Source organism: Oryza glaberrima, chromosome 1 (genome assembly GCF_000147395.1).
Source record: "Oryza glaberrima chromosome 1, OglaRS2, whole genome shotgun sequence".
Taxonomy (NCBI): domain Eukaryota; kingdom Viridiplantae; phylum Streptophyta; class Magnoliopsida; order Poales; family Poaceae; genus Oryza; species Oryza glaberrima.
The window spans coordinates 2,965,139-2,983,941 of NC_068326.1; the positions used below are offsets into that span (position 1 = coordinate 2,965,139).

Sequence of the window (18,803 nt, forward strand, 5' to 3'; positions counted from 1 at the left end):
TTTTTTTTCTCAAGTCATCCTACTGAGTTGGCGACTAGTAGGTGTTAATTGCTGCTAGTTTTCCTACTGAACATACCTAACAATACTGTTATGGGTGAATTTTTGTAGGCTCAGATTTTCTTACTGAAGAAATAACAGAAGCAATCGATGGAATAACTCAACAACATCTCAGGTGTGCTCCGAACCTCACTGCCAAAGCAAAATTCTATTGTTTTCACTAGTAAGCAAGTGTTACCTATAAATCACACATGCCAACTCGTTGATTCAGAACATCACTAGTATGTAATGTAAACTCTGTATATCAGTATATGATGTGTGCATCCTACTGGCTTGTGTAACTCTAAAGTAAATAAATATAACACCATTATCACCCATACTTACAGTGATTCAAATATTATCTTGCGACAACACTGACATGGCCCTGATTACAATAATGCACTGCAAGTGACCTTGATACAGAAAAAAGTTTATTTCAATACATGATACAGAGGGCTCTCTGTCTTACTGTAGCCTGTTTTCTAATGGGTATTCCCCATGATACTACAACAGCAATGGCCAACCCAAGGCCGAATCCCTATCCAGAAAAGAGGAACAACACAATATCTACGGATTTCTTCTTGGAAGGGATCACATTCAGAATTGTCATGTTGATGCAACCTTTAGATAGCGGAGGACCACACAAATCATTATTCCCCAGAAATGAGCTGTTGGTGAATGTCGAGAAATGAAGTGATTCAGGTATTTTTCCCTCAAGCTTGTTGTAGGATAGGTTTAGCATTTCGAGGAAGTCCAAGGATGCTAATTCTTGTGGAATGACTCCTGAAAGCTGATTTGAAGATAGATCCAAAGCTTCCAGCTGCTTCAGCCCACCAAGTTGAGATGGAATTGGCCCAGTGAGGAAGTTATGTGACATATTTATCCCATGAGTTAAAACAAGTTCCCCAACAATTTCTGGGATGCTACCATTGAATGCATTATTGGAGAAATCAATGAATACAAGGGTTCTTAGTATTTGAGCAAGTGTGGTGTCATGACCTTTGTATGTGAGTGAGGCTTTTTATCTATATACTAGTCCTACACTTGGCACAGCATGATCCATGACCAATGATGTATTTGTGTCTATATGTAGCATCGACTCCAACTTCTTAAACCACTTGTCTTTGGGCAACGGACCAGAGAAGTTATTTGAGGATATGTCAATAATTATTGCATTTGGAAATGCACATGTGCTTTCTTCATCGGTGAGAGATTGAACGACATGTCCAAATAGCTTATTGGATTTCAGTACAAGCACTTGGAGTCTACGAAGTTTACTCATCCAACATGGGAAAATGTCATTTATTTGATTGTTCCCAGCATCAAGGATCTCCAAATTTTGACAAGCAAGTAGGGATCTGGGTAGCTGTCCTTCAATCCTATTGCCACTAAAATATAGTGCATGAAATGAGCAGCCTTCCTTTATAGTATCTGGGATCTCCCCATCGAGTTGATTTGCATTTAGATTTAATATTTGTATTCCATTAACGTTCTCGATCAAACAAGATGGTATTGAGCCACTAAAGTTGTTGTTAGAGAGATCAAGGTATTGTAATTCAGTTGCAGTACAGAAAGATGGTGGGATTTCTCTGGAGAAGTTGTTTCCAGGGGCATTGAAAAGTGTGACATGACTAAGATGGGCAATGAAATTAAAAGGAATCGATGAGAACATGTTGTTTGAGTAATCTAGCAATCTTGCAGAACCTTGAGGTATAGGTATAGTCCCCTCAAACATGTTGTTGCTAAGATCAAGCCAATCAATTTGTAAAGGAATAAAAGGGTTAGATCCAACACTAGTAAATTTATTATGTGCTAAAATCAAACTAGCAACGCCAGAATCATTCCAAGACTCCCATGCCCACGATGGTATAGCCCCATGGATTTGGTTTTTTGAAAGGTCGAGCCAAAGGAGTTCATCTTGACTCCTCAAGAAATCAGGGAATTTAGTGATGTTGCAACCCGATAAAGCTAATATTTGTAGTTTAGGGATGTGTGTTGATGAAGAATTGACTTTTCCATCCACCACCACAAGATTATTATCAGATATATCCAAGTAACGGAGGTGTTGTAGTCCCCATAATGATGCAAGTTTCATTGTACCGACAAGATTGTTTGAATTAAGGAAGAGTGTGCTCAGATTGGTGAAGTTTGAGATATGTTGTGGTAGTTTTCCTGAAAAGTTGCATTCATACAACACTAATTTTCTCAATTTCGTTAACTTACCTAAAAAAGAAGGGATAGATCCAGTTAGACCACACCTAGAGAATTGAAGGATTGTTAAAGAGGTAAGGTTTGTGATCCATGATGGTATGGTTCCTACTATTGTTGTTCCAGAAATCTCCAACGAATTCAATGATTTAAGCCACCCGATTGATGAGGGCAGCTCCCCTGAAAACTGACTTGCACCGACGCCAAGGTTCTTCAAATATTTGAGATTTCCAATGGAACTTGGTATTTCACCGTAGAAACTAGTCTCAGTGACAAATATATTTTCCAAATTACTAGCAACTGAGAAATTTGGTAACGAACCAGATAGTTCAACATTGTAGCTAAGATCAACTGTTACTAATTTCTTGTGTTGGAAGATTAATGGAGATACCTGTCCTTGAAGAAAATTGTGTCCCAGTTGTAGAACACGCAAAGAGGAGAAGGTGGCGAAGTTTGGAATGGGACCAGACAAATCATTAATCCGTAGGTCAATAACAGCAAGCGAGTGCATGGCAGAAAAGGATCCACAAATAGGACCAGAGAGCCCACAGTTTGGTAAGCTAAGAACCCGAAGGTTAGGAGTGGACGAGGATAGAGCATCGCACCATGTCATCCCGTTGTCGGACAAGTCCACAGCGCCGAGGTAGAGCTCCCTCAATTTTTTATGATTTGCGATTAAAGTTTCAAAGTTTGGCTCTTTGAGCACGCTAGATTCAACTGAATCAAAGGACAACACAGAATGACCTTGTGTGAATTCTTCGACTTCAAATCGAGTAGATAGGTCGAGAGATACTAGATTTGTTAGGCGACTGATGCTAGCGGTTGGTACCTGGCCCACGAAATCGGAGCTGGAGAGGTTGAGATAGGTGAGCATGGTGAGCCGCTCAAACCCTGTCTGCGGGAGTTGGGATCCATTGAAGCTGTTGCAAGCGAGGTTGAGGTGGTTGAGGGAGGTTAGATGGAAGATCGCAGGATCAAGACCGCCGCTCTCCAATCTACGCCCTCCCAGGTCCAGAGACGTCACACGCCCATCCCCATTCCTGCAGTGGATGCCCTCCCAATGGCAACAGTCTGTGCCGGCCTTCCATGACCGGAAGGTGGAACTGGAGTTTTTGGTGATGGAGAGAGAACGTTTCAACCGGAGCAGCGCCGATGCCTGGTCCGGCAAGCATGGAACAACCGCCGGCGGCAGGGCTCCGGTGTGGTTGGCGTACGTAGCTGCTGATGAAGAAGGGACAATAATGAGCTGGGTGTGTAAGAGGATCAGCATCAACGGCAACACCAATGGCTTGTAACGGGTCATTGTGGAGTAGCAACTAGCAAGTACAGCAGTTTGATTGGGTTTACTGCTAGTCTGCTATACGTAAGAGGGTGTATCGATCGGTGTATGGACGGAGGATTCTACCGCATACCCTCGCACATTCTTATACACGATAACTCGCCAACTCGGATTCGTACGTTGCTAGCTGGATTAACAGAAGATCAACTCGGCCAGCCAGTCGTCGCCGACACGTACGTGGTGAAAAAGTCATGCTTGGGTGCTCTCTACTATTTTATACTATTAGTAGAATAGTCTAAGCCGTTGATTTATAAGGCTATATCAGTACTTTGCTACTTATATGATTAGGGATAATTTTGATGTTTATTTATGGAACTGACTATTCATTTATTGGGTGATTTCTAGAAAAAAAATCATCCAAATTTTTTCCAACTTTAGATTTACATCCAACGGACAAAAAAACAAATACATATTTATTTACACAACATTTTTATCAAAATTACAGTACACTTATATGTCATATCGACTGAATTTACAAATGTAATTTTAGTTATATAGGACTGTAATTTTATATTTAAAAAATAACAAATACATATTTACTTACACATCTTTTTTATCAAAATTACAATCCGCTTACATATCATATCAACTTAATTTACATATGTAATTTTAGCTATATAGGGCTGTAATTTTATTTTTTATATTTTTTAAGTAATCGTTGAATTTATCGTTGATGGTGCTGCTTCTAACGTTTCTTCGCGTTGTAGCTCCACGCGCCCAGCTCTTGCGGTAGCGCCAAGTAGTCAAAGGCGATTGCACCTCTATATGCTACTCCATCCGTCTCTAAATATTTGACGCTATTGATCTTTTTAAATATGTTTGATCATTCGTTTTATTGATTCTTTTCCTATCATTTGATTTATTGTTAAATATACTTTTATGTATACATACAGTTTAGTTTTTGAATAAGACGAACGGTCAAACATGTTTAAAAAAGTCAACAGCATCAAATATTTAGAGACGGAGGGAGTAAATTATTTTTATTCATCTCATCAGTCATGCAATACACAGCTACGTACAAAATTCAGGTTTCGCATACACCTACAACAATCGACACAGAATAGAGCAATCAAATATCAATACTTGATCTGCATCCATTCAAAAATAAAAAAACTTGATCTGCATGGGGGAGGAAATGGATGGACAGGAGGTTATCTTGTACTCCCTCCGTCCCATAATATAGTAATATAGGACTGGATGGGACACTTTCTAGTACAACGAATCCGGATATCTATGAAATATCCCATCCGGTCCTAGGTTACTATATTATAGAACGGAGCGAGTATGATAATATGCTGCCTCAGTGCCTCTCACAGCCAGAACCGCTGCAACCACAACAGCCATGGTTGCGCCATCTCCACGCCTTCACAGGGTTGGAAATTTCGGGCATTTTGGATCCCTTCGATAAGATATTATTTTGGTCAATTTTTTAAAAAAAATTCATGAATTTTGATAATATTTATTCAATTTTAAATAAATTTTGTTTAAAATTTTGAAAATTTCAGACCGAAATTTTGGTATTTAATGATGTCCGATCAAATCGGCTAAACCCAAAAGTTTAACCCTGTGCCTTCAGTCACTGATCTGTTGTCAGTTGTCACCATCGCCCCGGACCTCAGCCTCCTCGGGCAGGCTCCTCGCCCTCAATCATGGATCAGCCGCCGGCAACCGCAATAGGGACCGCGCCACCATTGCCTTCCAATACCGGCAGACGGGATGCACCGGCTGAGGAGCATGTCTCCCCGAGCTCCGACGAGCCACCGAACGACGAAAATAAGGACGAGCGATGTGTAAACGTATAAGAGGACAACAAAGACGCAGATTAGCAAATGGAGGAGGCACGAGGTGGGAGGCGGCAGGTGTTGGCGAAGGATGTCCAGGAGCAGATCAGCCGCCGCCGCCGGCGACGGCTGCGGTAGCCGCCTCCGCCCCCTCGCTTCTGTAGCGCCGTCTCGACTGATATGCAAATTTACAAATTTATCCCTCAACTTCTACTTTTCAATGGACATTTTGCCCTCTCACGTTTCTACTCCTGTTAATAAGATGGCAGTATAAATACATCTAGTCTCTTGGATAAAAAAAATCAACGGTTTAGATTGATTTTTACTATAAGTAAAGAGCACCGAAGCATGACTTTGTGGCGAAAATGATTTAGCCAGAAGTTACTGTATACGCATAGCGACTTGGTAATTATTTATTTGGTTTTGAATTACTTATACTTTTATAAAATATTATTGGATTCCTCGTCAGTATATATGCCGAGGCTACATATAAAACAACTTCTGCTTGCTGCCCCCTGGGCAGAGGAAGATGTATCCGTTCACGTTTTGTGCTTCTAATATATTAAGTTCTTAAAAAAAAAACTTCGACGGAAAGTATTTTCAAGACAAATCTATTTATATATTTTTTATATTTTTAAACTCAATAACTTGAGAGTTATTTATGATTTATATTCTCAAGGTTTGATTTAAACATTGTCCTAAACGACTTTTTTTATGAGTACAGAGGGAGTATATGTCTTGGTGTTTCTCAAATCTTGCAAAGCGGCAGATGGAAAAGTACTACCAGTAGTCTACATGCATTGATTGGAAGATGGTTAGGCTAAAAATGATCTGATACTTAGGGCTCCTTTCATTCGTAGAAAAAGTGTAGAAAATTTGAAGGATTTTAATCCTATGGAAAAATTTTCTATGAAACCCTTTAAAACAAAGGATTGAATCCTATACTATCCTTTAAAATTTCTATGGAATGAGTAATCCTATAGAGATTTTAGAGGAAAGTTAGCAAGAGGTCCAACCTCTTGGAAAAATTCCTTTGAGTCTATCTCTCTCATCCGATTCCTACGTTTTTCCTGTGGTCCAATCAAACGGTCATTCATGTGTTTTTCCTGTATTTTCCAATCCTCTATTTTAAAATATATATTCCTGTCAGAATCCTGCGTTTTTTTCCTATTCCTCCGTTTTTCCATTCCTGCGATTCAAAGGGGTCCTAAGGGTGGAGGAGAGATTAATTATGTTGTTTAATGGGTGGGGACTGGGGGGGAAGCGGAGGGGACTTTCGCCTAATTCTGTAAAGATTTGTCAATCCAATGGTTGAAATTATTGTGCCTGTTTGTCGTAGATGTAGATAGATTCGGTCCATCGCTACATACAGACATGCGCAACGTTCTATGCACGGCATGCATGGGTACAATGCTAATTCTCTGCAGATGGAGTAGTAACGAGTATAACAGGGAGGATGTCGTATTCGTTTCAAATTATTTTTCTTTTTATTGTATTGAGTAAAACATATATATCTTTACCATGAATTCTTAAAAAATATATACTCCCTCCGTACTCGTAAAAGAAGTCGTTTATGACAATGTTTAAGTCAAACCTTAGTAATATCAATCATGAATAACTCTTAAGTTATTGAGTTTAAAAATGTAAAAAATATATGAATAGATTTGTCTTTAAAAAATACATTCATAAAAGTATACATATATCACTTTTCAATAAATATTTTTATAGAAACAAGAAGTCAAAGTTGTGTTTTGGAGACCGTGTCGCTGTCCAAAACGACTTCCTTTACGAGTAAGGAGGGAGTATAGTTTAACAACATGTGAATTATATATTATAAAAATATTTATAATCACTACTACACAAATGGTTTTTTTCTTGGCGGCCAAAACACATTTTTGCTGGCTAGTGAAGATGAAGCATCTTCACTGGCGGTGACCAACCGCCAGAGAAGAGATGTTTTCACTAGCAGACGGCTTAAGGCTGCCGTCAGAGAAAATTATCTTTGCTGGCGGCAGCCATACGAGGACCGCTGTTGGTGATATGGGCCCGGGGGTACGCAAGATGGAGAGAAAGAGCCCTTCCGTCCGGCCACGTGGCCGCACGGCCTTTTCCCCTCCCCCCCCCCTCGGGGGGGAAAACAAGCGGTCATGAAGCGGCCAAGGGGCCTCGGGATGCCCTGCCGCACCCCTTGGGGCCCTCGGGCAAGCTGCCCCGAGGCCCCCGCTCGGCTGCCACGTGGTGGCCGAGTGGGCGGAGAGAGGGGTGCTCTCAAGCGCCTTAAATAAGCATCGCCCCAACCGTCCCCCGCCGCATTTAATGTGGCGTGGGCGGACGTGAGGCGCCGCCCGATTGATGTGCGTCAATCGGGCTTGACCGGTCTGTGACCGGCCAACAGGCGGACGGGACGGATAGCAGCGCACCCACGTCCCGCCCGGTGTCAGGCGGAGTGGGGGCAGATAAGACCTGTCCCATCGGCACGTCGGTGAGCGTGCTGCTCCTGTATGGAGTCCACCAAAGTCGCCAACGAATTAAGGGCGAATGACGGGCGTGTCCCCCATGTCAGGCGGGAGACGGCGCTGGGCCCACCTGAGGATGAGCAACCACCTTGTTTCTGGTTGAAGGCAAGGACAACGGCTTGACCCAAGACATGTGGGCCCCCACCCAATGATGGATTGTGTAAGGCGGTGCATGTGGTATCCCCTTGAACTATAAAAGGAGGACCTTACCCACCGAGAAAAAAGACGCCACTTGAGAAGCTTGAGCCTGAGGTCAGAACTCCCTTGTAACAGCACAAGTTTAATTCGACACACACGAGTAGGGTGTTACGCTCCATAGCGGCCTGAACCTATATAATCCCTTGTCTCCCATTCTCTTCCGAAGAATCTCACCAGCTAGGTCCATAGCGGAAATACGCTCTTGATCGACAGCCACCAACAATAAGAGAATTTTGCTGGCAGCTGTGGTAAGCTAGCCGCCAGCGATAATTGATTTTGAGGCAAAAAAGATTGAAAATAACCACATGCAGTTGCCTTCTAACCGCTAGCAAAAAAAAAAATCCACATTCAAAAACATTGCTGCATTTTCAATTTTTAAATCCACATCAAGCGATCAGATTCAAATCCAATCCTGATTCACATCAACATCCAAACATCAACATGCAAACATCAATTTCTCACAGCATCCAAAAGTCCAAACATCTAGATTAATTTCTCACAGCATTTTCAATATACAAACATCAACACATACACATCGGTCTTCGTCATCCCCGACGACCTTGGAGGTTATTGTCATTGTCACCGAAGCCACCCCCTTGGCTACTGCCGCTGCCTAGGGGTGAAAACGGAGCGGATTCGGACGGATAATAGCTATACCATAGCCTAAACCATATTTTTTAAGCGGATGCAGAGTGGGTGCGGATGACGTGTGGATGCGGATGTGGAGCGGATTATTTCGGACGTCGGATTCGGTGCAGACTCGGTTCGGAAACGGACAAAAAGTTATCAGATGTCAAGTTTGTATTCAATCCATACAACAAGAGGGCGACAATATAATTAGCCCCAATACGATGGCAAAACATCATTAGTTTACTGCGTTCAGTTCAATAGTAATAGTATAACTATAAGTAATAAGTGTTCAGTTCAATAGTTCATTAGTCAAAATAATCCAAGATACATCCATGATCCATCAAAAACATAATATATATATATATATATAAGTGTTCAGTTTAATAATTCACCGGTCACTACGTTGCTTAAAATGTAAAAATAAAAGTCATCGGCATGAGGCAAGCCATACAGGCATACAGCAACAGCAAGCATAGAGCAGTAGAGCACCCCTATGCAGTGCTACACGCAGCATAATGCATACAGCCATACATCAGTAGTAGTACAGGCGTACAGCACAAAACACACAACAGTGAGCGGCGGCGCTAGACGAGGAGGAGCGGCTGGCGCGTGTTGGGGAGGAGGATCGGCCTGGCGCGTGTTGGGGAGGAGTGGCCACCGCGTAGGGTCGCCGTCGCGCCGTGCCGCCGCGCTACTCTCTCCGACTCCTCAACTGACGGCTGAGGGACGGCATAGAGAGAGAGAGCCAGAGACGGATCTGGGGGATGAGGAGAGGATTAGGTTAGGCCGGGTTGGGCTATTGGGCTAGCTAGGTGGGCCTGAAAGTTGTTGTGTGGCCTGAAATTTGCGGATTATCGCCAAACAGTACATCGGATAATCCGATTAAAATATCGGATAATCCGCATCCGTCGGATATCGTTCATACCACATCCGCATCCGCATGACAAAATCCACATCTACATCCGCATCCGGCCGAATATCTAAAAACCCTTACCATATCCTCACATCGGACGGATTCGGAGCGGATCGGATCGGATAATATCCGCTCCGTTTTTCACTCCTAAGCTGCCGTCTCTCTACGGCAGGATCAGGGAGAGGAAGGAGGGGAGGGGAGCGAGGGTAGGGTCATCGAGGCCCTCCGGCGGCCCGATCCAGCGCTTGCGCCCCTCCCGCGACCCTGTGGCGGTCGCATCGTCATCGCGGCGGCGGATCTGGTCCCCCACGTCGTTGCAGCGACGGATCCGGCCTAACCTGTTATCATAGTGGCGGATCCAGCCACCCTCGTTGTCGCGGTGGCGGATCCGGCCTCCCCCATCGTCGCGGCGGCCGGATCTAGCCCCGAGCTCACGGCGGCCAGCGGCGAAGAGGAGGAGGCCGCACCCCGCCGCCGCTACCGAGGCCCTCCCTGTTGGCCAATACAGCAGAGATATTGGGCGGGAGAGGTGACGGTAGCCAATGGCGGTGGTGGCGACGGTAGCCGGCAGCGGTGGAGACGGGAGGCCGAAGAAGGGGGAGGATAGACTGAGGGAGAAGGGAGAGAGGAAGAGAGATTGAGAGATAGATGAGTGAGAGAGGCGAGTTTAGGGGCGGTGGATTTTATATATTCGCCTCAATTTTTTTTTTGCAGCGGTCCTCTTTACCAACCACCAGCAAAAAAATGCTGGTGAACATTTAAGAGGTCTGCCTCGAAAAATATAGTTGTTTTTTATGGAGGACAACTTAGCGTGGCCACCAACGATAATCGGTTTTCGCTGGCGGTCCGTAGCCCCTCACCCCTTGTTATGTTTTTGTTGGCAGTTTTCGCGTATGGTCGCCAGCAAAAATTATAGGGTAACACCATAAAAAATTGTTTTTTATAGTGAATGTTGAATCTAAAAATATAAATGTTATAGTGTTAAACTGTATAAGTTTATAAAAAATGATGGTTAAATATTTGAATATTTTACTTTGAACAAACCTAACCTAGTAAGTGAAATAATTTGAAACAGAAAGAATAATAAGGAATTGAAAGAGCCAGATGCTTAGAGCCATATCCCAATTTATCAATCCCAAGTATAGCTAGCTACTCTCTTCGTCCTAAAATAAAATATTTATTTTGGTTGGATGGAGAGACATGTATGTTTCATATCTAGATTAGATTAGTATTGGTATGTGTTATGTCTAGTTAAAAAATTTTATATTTTAGGATAGTGAAAATAGATGTTCATCATGAACCATGCTGCGTCACGTCACTCATAATTCAGCCTTCCTCGAGAGATTAAGTAATGTGTGTAGGAGAGTAAGAGACAGGTCTCTGCGTTAATTTGGCATAGCACGCATGACTTCGGCCGACGGCTAACAGTTGTGTGGCTCGTGTCACGCCTTCGTATGGAGTTTCCCTTTCTTTCTCTGCCGTCCACGAGAAAGGGATATCATTTTCTTTATTTTTTACCCACGTATTACAACATGATGAGATATACGTGGCTTAATCTTTTATCTTCTCCCATATTTCTTGACTTAATCTTTTCTATTCCCTCATACTTCTCCCTCAGTTGATCAGTTTTGTTTGGTACAGCGGTTTCTTTAGGCCCCGTCATTTTCTCTATACAATATCAGCTGCTGCCAAAATTTAAATTGTAAAACTTAATTTTGAAATCTTATATAGTACAAGCTAAGCAGCAAACTTTCTTGCTCAATGATGTGCTACATCATCAAAACATATTTATTGTCAGATAAAGAGTTTTAGATAAACAAATGCCATTAGATCAAAAGGGTGCATGCATAATGCATTAATGAAAAAACACAAACGGACAAGCATATTGGAGGTTTCTAGTGTCTTCTCTTACACACATGATACAAATAGAGAGAGGGGGCAAAGACAATGAAGAAAAAAAACAGGAGGCTTAAATAAATTCACTTTTGTCTTCTTGAAAGATAAGTTAAACTAATACAAAAGTTTTTAAACGGGATCAAAAGTCGCACAAAGCACGACTATGTGGCTAGTTGATTTTGAAGTTTTTTTCGTCGAAGTTTATTTTTTAACATTGGCATTTAAGTCGCTAAGAGCACATATGTAAAAGTTTTACCCATAAATAATTCTTTTCTAATACACAAACATTGGTATTTATATTAAAAAAACATAAAGGGTGGCAGATGGCGCGGCTGCTTGCGCATGCCACGTCGGATAGGAACAGTGCGCGGCGTGGAAATTTTGCAAAAAAAAAAAAACCCTTCCATTTTGTGTTTAATTCAGTGTAGGTCCCTCCCGAATAGTACCTTTCAGCCAATAGTTTACATGGAGGCCCTTATAAAAGCCGGATATTTCATGCGAAGAAAAAAAGTGATGTAAAACGTGGAAGACGAGTGTAGGATTAGGATGAAAACGAAGAGAGAAATACTGTGCTCCTGTCACACCATCCTCCACCAATCTCTCTCGTTGGGTAAATTGGGAACGAGCAAAGGCGGAGACGCTTCTCCCGCCAAAAAGCTTGTTACTGGCTATAATGGCTACTGGGTGAGTCTATTGGGCTTAGTGGGCCGGCTCATTTATATACATTCAGCACGTGCGTGGTAATCCCGTGTCGGCCCATTATACAAACCAGCCCATTTGTCTGTAGCGAGGTTTGTTTTGGGGGTTGCTAATGGGCCTATTTTGCGGCCTTTGGTTTGAGGGCCACATTATTATCCATTTGGTAAGGTTGAGCACATACGTGGCCACCGATGGTTGAGCCGTCGAAGAGCGGTGGCCGGAGTCGCTCTTGCGATGCGTGGTGAGTGGTGACTGTAATGTAATGGAAGGTTCAGGTCTAACGCTACTGGCATTGCCATTCAGCAGGAGCAGGCAAGATCCCTGACCCTCGTGGCCTGCGTCCTCCTCCTGGACCTTCTCCCCTTCCCATGGCGTCGCGATCTCTTGAAGCAAGCAATCAAGATTGTTCATCTAAAATTACCCTTACTATTTCAGATAGTACTATTTCTGCAAGCCATCCTACTCTTTGAAGCAACCAGATGTTGATTGTTGCTAGTTTTGCATTGTCTTTTGCTACTGAGCCGATCTGACAATGTTGATATGAAGGATAACTTGTACTCCATTAGGGTTCTTTATCTGAATTTTGGACAGCCTGAATGTCTGAACCAGGTAACCATACTACTGAACAGAACTTTATGACCATTTTCTTGAACTGATCTTTCTACAGCATATCCAATTATCCATTGCCATTATAGCGAAAGCAGTATATTAGTTGTGTGACTGTGACGCCTGTCAGTGTGGACTGTGTCATACATTAGCCGCCGCTGACCCCTGCATTAATAAACCAGCACCTTATCTTGCTCATCTTTATTTCTAGTTTGAGGCAGTCTCGCGACTCAGTCTAAGCTCAGTCTTCTTTTTTCTTCTTCTTTGTTTGACGGAACAAAAATCTCAGGCATGATATGATATTCTGGTCTGTTCATGAGTTCATCTGTATCTCAGTGTACATGCATTTGCAAAGCAAAAATTCCATTTTGTTTTGACTAGTAAGCACAAAGAATTGTTTCTTTTTGACTACGCAAGCAAATTTCCCCTATAAATCTCCCATCCCAACTCATTGAGATTGCAATATCATCAATTCATCATCTTGTCCGAAAGTTCAGAAATCACTCTACTTTTGTTGTCAGTTTCGCTTCCGGCCATGGCGTTGAACCCGCTCTTCACCGTGACGTTCGACGTGAGCAGCGGCGACAACTACGGCGACTTCATCGCCGGCATCCGCAGCAGGGTGGCCAACCCGAGGCACTTCTCCCGCAACCGCCCCGTCCTGCCGCCGGTGGAGCCGCCGCCGCCGCCGCGCCGCTGGTTCCACGTCGTGCTCCGGGCGTCGCCGACCGCCGCGCTCACGCTCGCCACGCGCGCCGACAACCTCTACCTGGAGGGATTCCGGAGCAGCGACGGGAGGTGGTGGGAGCTCACCCCGGGCATCCTCGGCGCCGCCCCCGGCGGCGCCGCCGCCACCTACGTCGGCTTCGGCGGCTCGTACCGCGACCTCCTCGGCGACACGGACAGGCTCACCGGCGTCACGCTCGGCCCGCAGCAGATGGCGCAGGCGGTGAACGCGCTCGCCGCGCGCAGGCCGGCCGACCTCGCCAACGGCGCGGCGCAGCGGCGCGCCATGGACGCGGTGGCGGCGCTGCTCCTGATGGTGCACGAGGCGACGCGGTTCCAGACCGTGTCGAGGCTGGTCGCCGGGCTCATGCACCCCAAGGCGGCGAGCAAGAGCGGCGCCATCACCGCCGCGATGAGGAAGCAGGTGAACGGGTGGCAGGTCCTCTCGGCGGCCATGCTCGGCACGGACGCGCGGCCGCCGGCGAGGTTCGCACCGCTGAGGGACATGGGCGTGGACACGGTGGAGGAGGCGGCGGCGACGGTGGGGATCCTGCTGTTCGTCGAGGTCCCCGGCGGGATGACGGCGGCGAGGGCGCTCCAGCTGTTCCACCATGGGAACTAGATTTTGATGCAGCTGGATTTTTTTCACCTTGTTTGAGCCAATAAAATGTTAGATTTGTGATGGTATTGCTATTTGATTTGAGTAGAAATGTTAGATTTTGTGTGTATTCGGAATAAATTCAGCACCATAGTTTTATCTATAGCTATTTTAATTCATGTGAGTACTAGTAAGAACAATAACATATCCTACTCTGACTGATGCAACCAGATAGAGATTATACTTGTTCATACTGAAAATTTGTTCATAACAACTTTCACAATCTTTTCTCAGAGATATTTTGCATTCAGATAACTATGTATACACAGGACACATATTTCTGGATATGAACATCCAATTGAAAAGAGAGAAGAATTTCTCTAGTTGAAGTGCATGTGATTCTTGAATTTCTTGTCTATTCGCTTATACTTATGCTTATCAGTTAAAATTTGAATTTTTAACCTTAAATTTAAAGTTTATTTGGGGTTTTCTTTATCGAAGTTTATTTTTCAGCCTTTGCTTTTAGATCGCTAAGAACACGTATATAAAAGTTTTATTCACAAATTATTTTTCGGTTGCAAATTTGCCGAAGCGAAACGATGCGGCCCGCGCTGTTCTTTTCATCTCATGCTACTAGAGATAATTAAAGTTTAACAAAATAAATCATCTTTCACCACAAACTTGAATCCACCTGGCACTCGGGTACAAAAAAGAATGTAAACTACGTGTTGATATTATGTCCTGCTGGCAAGTTGTTACAATGCTGAAGCAGATGCTGAAGTTGAACACATGAAAAATATTACAAAGAGATCTAGTCCTTTTGTGTCTAGCTTTAAGGCCAATCTGCCATCTGGAGTGTAGAGGTAAATAATTTCCTCTTCAAAGTGAGATTTCATTTACTGACAGCACCACATGGTAAGCAAAAAGAAAAAAAAAGACCAAAAATGGAACAGACATCGTTCATTACACTCAGGGTTGGCTTCCTTCCAACCCTAGTACTATCTGCCTACTAAGCTGAACTCTGTATAGAACCATACACTAGTATCATCAGAGCAGTTTCTTCATGCCTTTGAGTACTTGGAGCTCCACATAGGTACCTTCAGAGCCTCGTCGTCGCCTGCGTTGCCCCCATTTTCAGCAGTGCTCAAAGAGTCCGAGATCAAGGGGTCCGATTCGCTTTCTTTTACCTAAATCACAATCCACAACATTCATCAGATTTTGATATTCGAACTATAGAGAATGTTTTCTGCTCAAAACATGACAAGAATATCCAGTGTTAAGACACAAGACAAAACTATTAAACTAGGTACCTGGTTGAGTTGTGGGGAGGCTTCAGTGGGTTTTGGTGGAGCCTCTTTTGTGCAGAAGTATGAGTACGATACCATCCCAATCACAGCAATGAGGATTCCAAGTATATTTCTCCAGCTAAATGGATCGTGAAGCAAAACATAACCAAAGGCAAGAACCAAGCATGTCTTGAGATGGCCAAGCACTTGGTAAGTTACAGGAGAGGTTTTCCCGATCACAAGAAAAGTGCTGAAGTTCACTGAGACTGATATCAAGCATGACAGCACAATGAAAAACTGCAGATACCGTAAAGAACCGAGTCAGATGAAGCACAGCTACGTTCAACATAAGTCTCCAAAACTCAGTTTACTGCTTACCACAACTTGAGATGTGTAATCAAAAGCAAAGACATTTTGGTTAGTCAAAAACCCATCAAGGAAAGGGCCGACGATGAACAAGGTCAATGCTTGGTATGGGCATGATTGGTACAGCAGCTGTGTTGAAGATACCTTGAATTTCTTCTGAATTGTGTTTGTCATCTGATAGCTAATTAAGGATTCAAATCAGATACCATAGAACAATACTATACTCAAATGAAATGGTGCTTCAGGATTTCAGCATTGTGCACAAGAAGTATATATGAATAAATATACACTATAACATCTATCCTAGTAATAAACCAGCTACATGTGCAATACATGTGGACTGTTTTCTTTAGATGGTGATGTGCAGATTATTTGGCAAACATATAACGTTTCATAAACGAAAATATCACTTGCTGTCAAAAGGATACGATTTGAGCAATGCAGGTTGTAATGATTGCGAGCAAAGACAGGACAGATCCCACAGCATTAAGCTGCAGGTCAGTCACAGTTGCAACTCCAACACCAAAAAGGAGAACACTAAGGGAGAGCTGGATATTCCGACTGCACAGTAAAGCCAAAAATAAAAAAAAATCAGAAGATAATTTCTCAAGCTGCATAAAGGACAAGATGTATTAAATACGAACTTCATAATTATCAAACTGAATAAAGGACATGAAGTATTAAATACAAACCTAAACTTCTTCCTGAAGAAAAGAGTCTCAAGTATAACAGTGCAGGGGATAATTGCCAGCTTTGTCATCTGAAAACAAAGAGCATTCAGCATTTTAGCATGACCTTGGTGCAGTGGTTAGTGTGCAAGGTGGAGTGATAACTGCATCTCACAACATGCAATAAGTTTAACTGAAACCCTCTTTTTTAAGCCGTTGTTTGTGAGTGAAAAAATAGCAGCAGGGGTACCAACAATTAGAAGGACATTAAGTACAACACTACCAGATGATAGCCTGTTAAGTTTTGATCAGGACAGAGCAAAAACAATGCCTACCTGGTAGAAACCAACAGAATTGAAACCTAGACTCAAGTTGAGAAGACCAATTGAAATGCCATTGAGCACACCAAATCCCATGACAGTCCTTGCATCAAAAGGTTTGTGCTCAAAGAGCTTCATACATAATGCCACGTGAAGAGAGCAAAATGTAACGAGGAGATGCCAGCTTGTCAAAGTAGTGGCTGCAAAACACAGACCGAAGTTGAGTAATTTGGACAGGAAACACGTCTATTTATGTACTAACTTTTTACGTTACCTAGTATTGTCACACACTTTAGAACCACGGTCTTACAATAATTGAATCATAAAAGTACTATAATGTTGTATATCATTCAAGCTCAGGACAGCTTGTTCAACTTGACGTATCCATTCCAATAAGCAAATCTAGCTACTTTAACTCAACGCAGTCATTCCAATACTTCATCCTAGCTCCTGTAATTCAACATATTCATCCCAGAAAGTCACCCAAGCTGTATCATTTAAGCTCTAAATTCATCCATTCTCAATCATGTTATTCTACCCAAGACTAACTCAACAGACAATGCCTCTTATGGAAACCAATTTGTACTACTTCTCACTCCAAATTCTCACAGTACTAATCACCCCCAAATCACTTCTGCATCATTTCTTCCAGTTTGAACTTCCCCCTGAGCACACCTGCACTGAATTTCAACCCGGCGTCTCTACACGCAATACACAAGCTATACATCTAGCACAAGCATCCAACAAAACAGCCACTGCCAAGTACTAGTGAAGCTAAAGCATCTGGAGACAAGATTGGATCTCATACCGAAGTTGAAGCCGAGGGAGCTCATGAGGGCCTTGTTGCAGATGACAATGGAGACCGAGGACACCACCGAGAGGCTGAGCGCCCCCACCGTCCCCAGCTGGAACTTCTCCCCTGTCACCCCCATCTCCACCGCTCCCAAGAACCACCACAACCAGCAGCAAGCACAAAACCGAGCAGGAACACCAAAATTCCCCAACCAAAACCCGCCGAATCAGACCACCGACAGAGCCTGCGAATCACAAAGAACACATTCTGATCGAGCAATCGAAGCAAAGAACACCAAAGAAGACGCCAAGAAACGGGTCTCTCCCGGGTCAAAGCCACCACCAAACCTCACCTTGCGCGGAATTCGGAATAGGCGAAGCTGGATCTGGGAGAAGGGCGCGCGAATCTTGGCGGGGAACTGGCAATGGCGGGGAGATCTGGGAGGCGAGCAGGGGCAGGAGGGATCGGCTCGGCTCGCTTCAGCTGCTGCTGCTTCGCCTCCTCGCCTCTCCTGCAGCTGATCGGAGACGGAGACAGGGGCTTTTATATAAAAATGGGATCTTTTTTTTTCCTCCTTTTCTTGGTTGGTCGCTTCGGGTTGGTGAGTGGTGATGTGAGAATGGACTGATTTGTAAATTTGTAAATTAGTGACTTTTGAAGGGGGTGATTAGTGATAATTTGGGGGATGCATTTAATTGATTTGATTATTGCAAGTTCATCTATGCTAATTGTGACCACGTGTTTAATGAGATTTGTGATGGTATCCTCTGCATTTGTTGATTCGTTTGGTGAGATGAGAGATGCTTGATCATTGCTGTTTGTTGGACTCAATTGATTACTCTTCTTAAGATCTTTGTAACTTAGTCCATATATTTTATGGTTTTGGGTAACCCAAGTGTCTACATCTGAGTTTTTTTTTTTTTTTGAGAACCTCTGAAAATTTGATCATTTAACGATTCAATTGTTCAGAATTATTTTTTTTTGTGGTTTTGCTTTAGTTGTTGGTTGACAGCTTGTATATTTTTTAATAAGGCCCCCACATGATATAGAAAATAGCAGTCAGCCCCACAATTAAGGGTTTGGCAGTGTGAGTCAGTAAGTCATAACCAATGGAAAGCAATTGACCATATGCCATAACTGCACAGTTCTATACTGCCATCTTATAGGACAAATCCCTTATCAGTTTGACTAATGGTGAAATAAAATTACTGACCCAAATCTCTA

The 18,803-nt window shown here is 43.3% G+C and overlaps 2 protein-coding genes and 1 pseudogene across 5 annotated transcripts; 1 reads left to right on the forward strand and 2 right to left on the reverse strand.

Moving 5' to 3' along the window:
- Positions 1–109: 109 nt before the first annotated feature.
- Positions 110–3,547, reverse strand: LOC127752488 (receptor-like protein 19; annotated as a pseudogene).
- Positions 3,548–12,755: 9,208 nt separating this feature from the next.
- Positions 12,756–14,325, forward strand: LOC127760840 (protein synthesis inhibitor II-like). Of its 4 annotated transcripts, none has more exons than XM_052285158.1 (2): positions 12,756–12,825; positions 13,344–14,325. In XM_052285158.1, exons 1-2 carry the CDS (start codon positions 12,813–12,815, stop codon positions 14,168–14,170), a joined length of 840 nt encoding a protein of 279 aa, XP_052141118.1. In that variant the 5' UTR covers positions 12,756–12,812; the 3' UTR covers positions 14,171–14,325. The 4 variants fall into 4 exon arrangements, with proteins under 4 accessions (XP_052141118.1, XP_052141119.1, XP_052141121.1 ...); XM_052285159.1 differs by lacking the exon at positions 12,756–12,825 and adding an exon at positions 12,980–13,202; XM_052285161.1 differs by lacking the exon at positions 12,756–12,825 and adding an exon at positions 12,982–13,129.
- Positions 14,326–14,849: 524 nt separating this feature from the next.
- Positions 14,850–18,108, reverse strand: LOC127760839 (UDP-xylose transporter 3-like). Its single transcript, XM_052285157.1, has 8 exons — positions 17,932–18,108; positions 17,595–17,823; positions 16,802–16,986; positions 16,491–16,558; positions 16,227–16,359; positions 15,811–15,972; positions 15,457–15,729; positions 14,850–15,333 (listed from the first exon to the last, which is right to left on the reverse strand). Exons 2-8 carry the CDS (start codon positions 17,716–17,718, stop codon positions 15,208–15,210), a joined length of 1,071 nt encoding a protein of 356 aa, XP_052141117.1. The 5' UTR covers positions 17,719–17,823; positions 17,932–18,108; the 3' UTR covers positions 14,850–15,207.
- Positions 18,109–18,803: the final 695 nt, after the last annotated feature.

Coding starts and splice junctions, on each gene's coding strand:
- LOC127760839 (XM_052285157.1), bottom strand. CDS start 17,718: ATGGGGGTGACAGGGGAGAAGTTCCAGCTGGGGACGGTGGGGGCGCTC. Junction 16,559..16,801: donor ATTCTGTTGGTTTCTACCAG/GTAGGCATTGTT, acceptor CTTTGTTTTCAG/ATGACAAAGCTGGCAATTAT. Junction 15,730..15,810: donor ATTACACATCTCAAGTTGTG/GTAAGCAGTAAA, acceptor CGGTATCTGCAG/TTTTTCATTGTGCTGTCATG.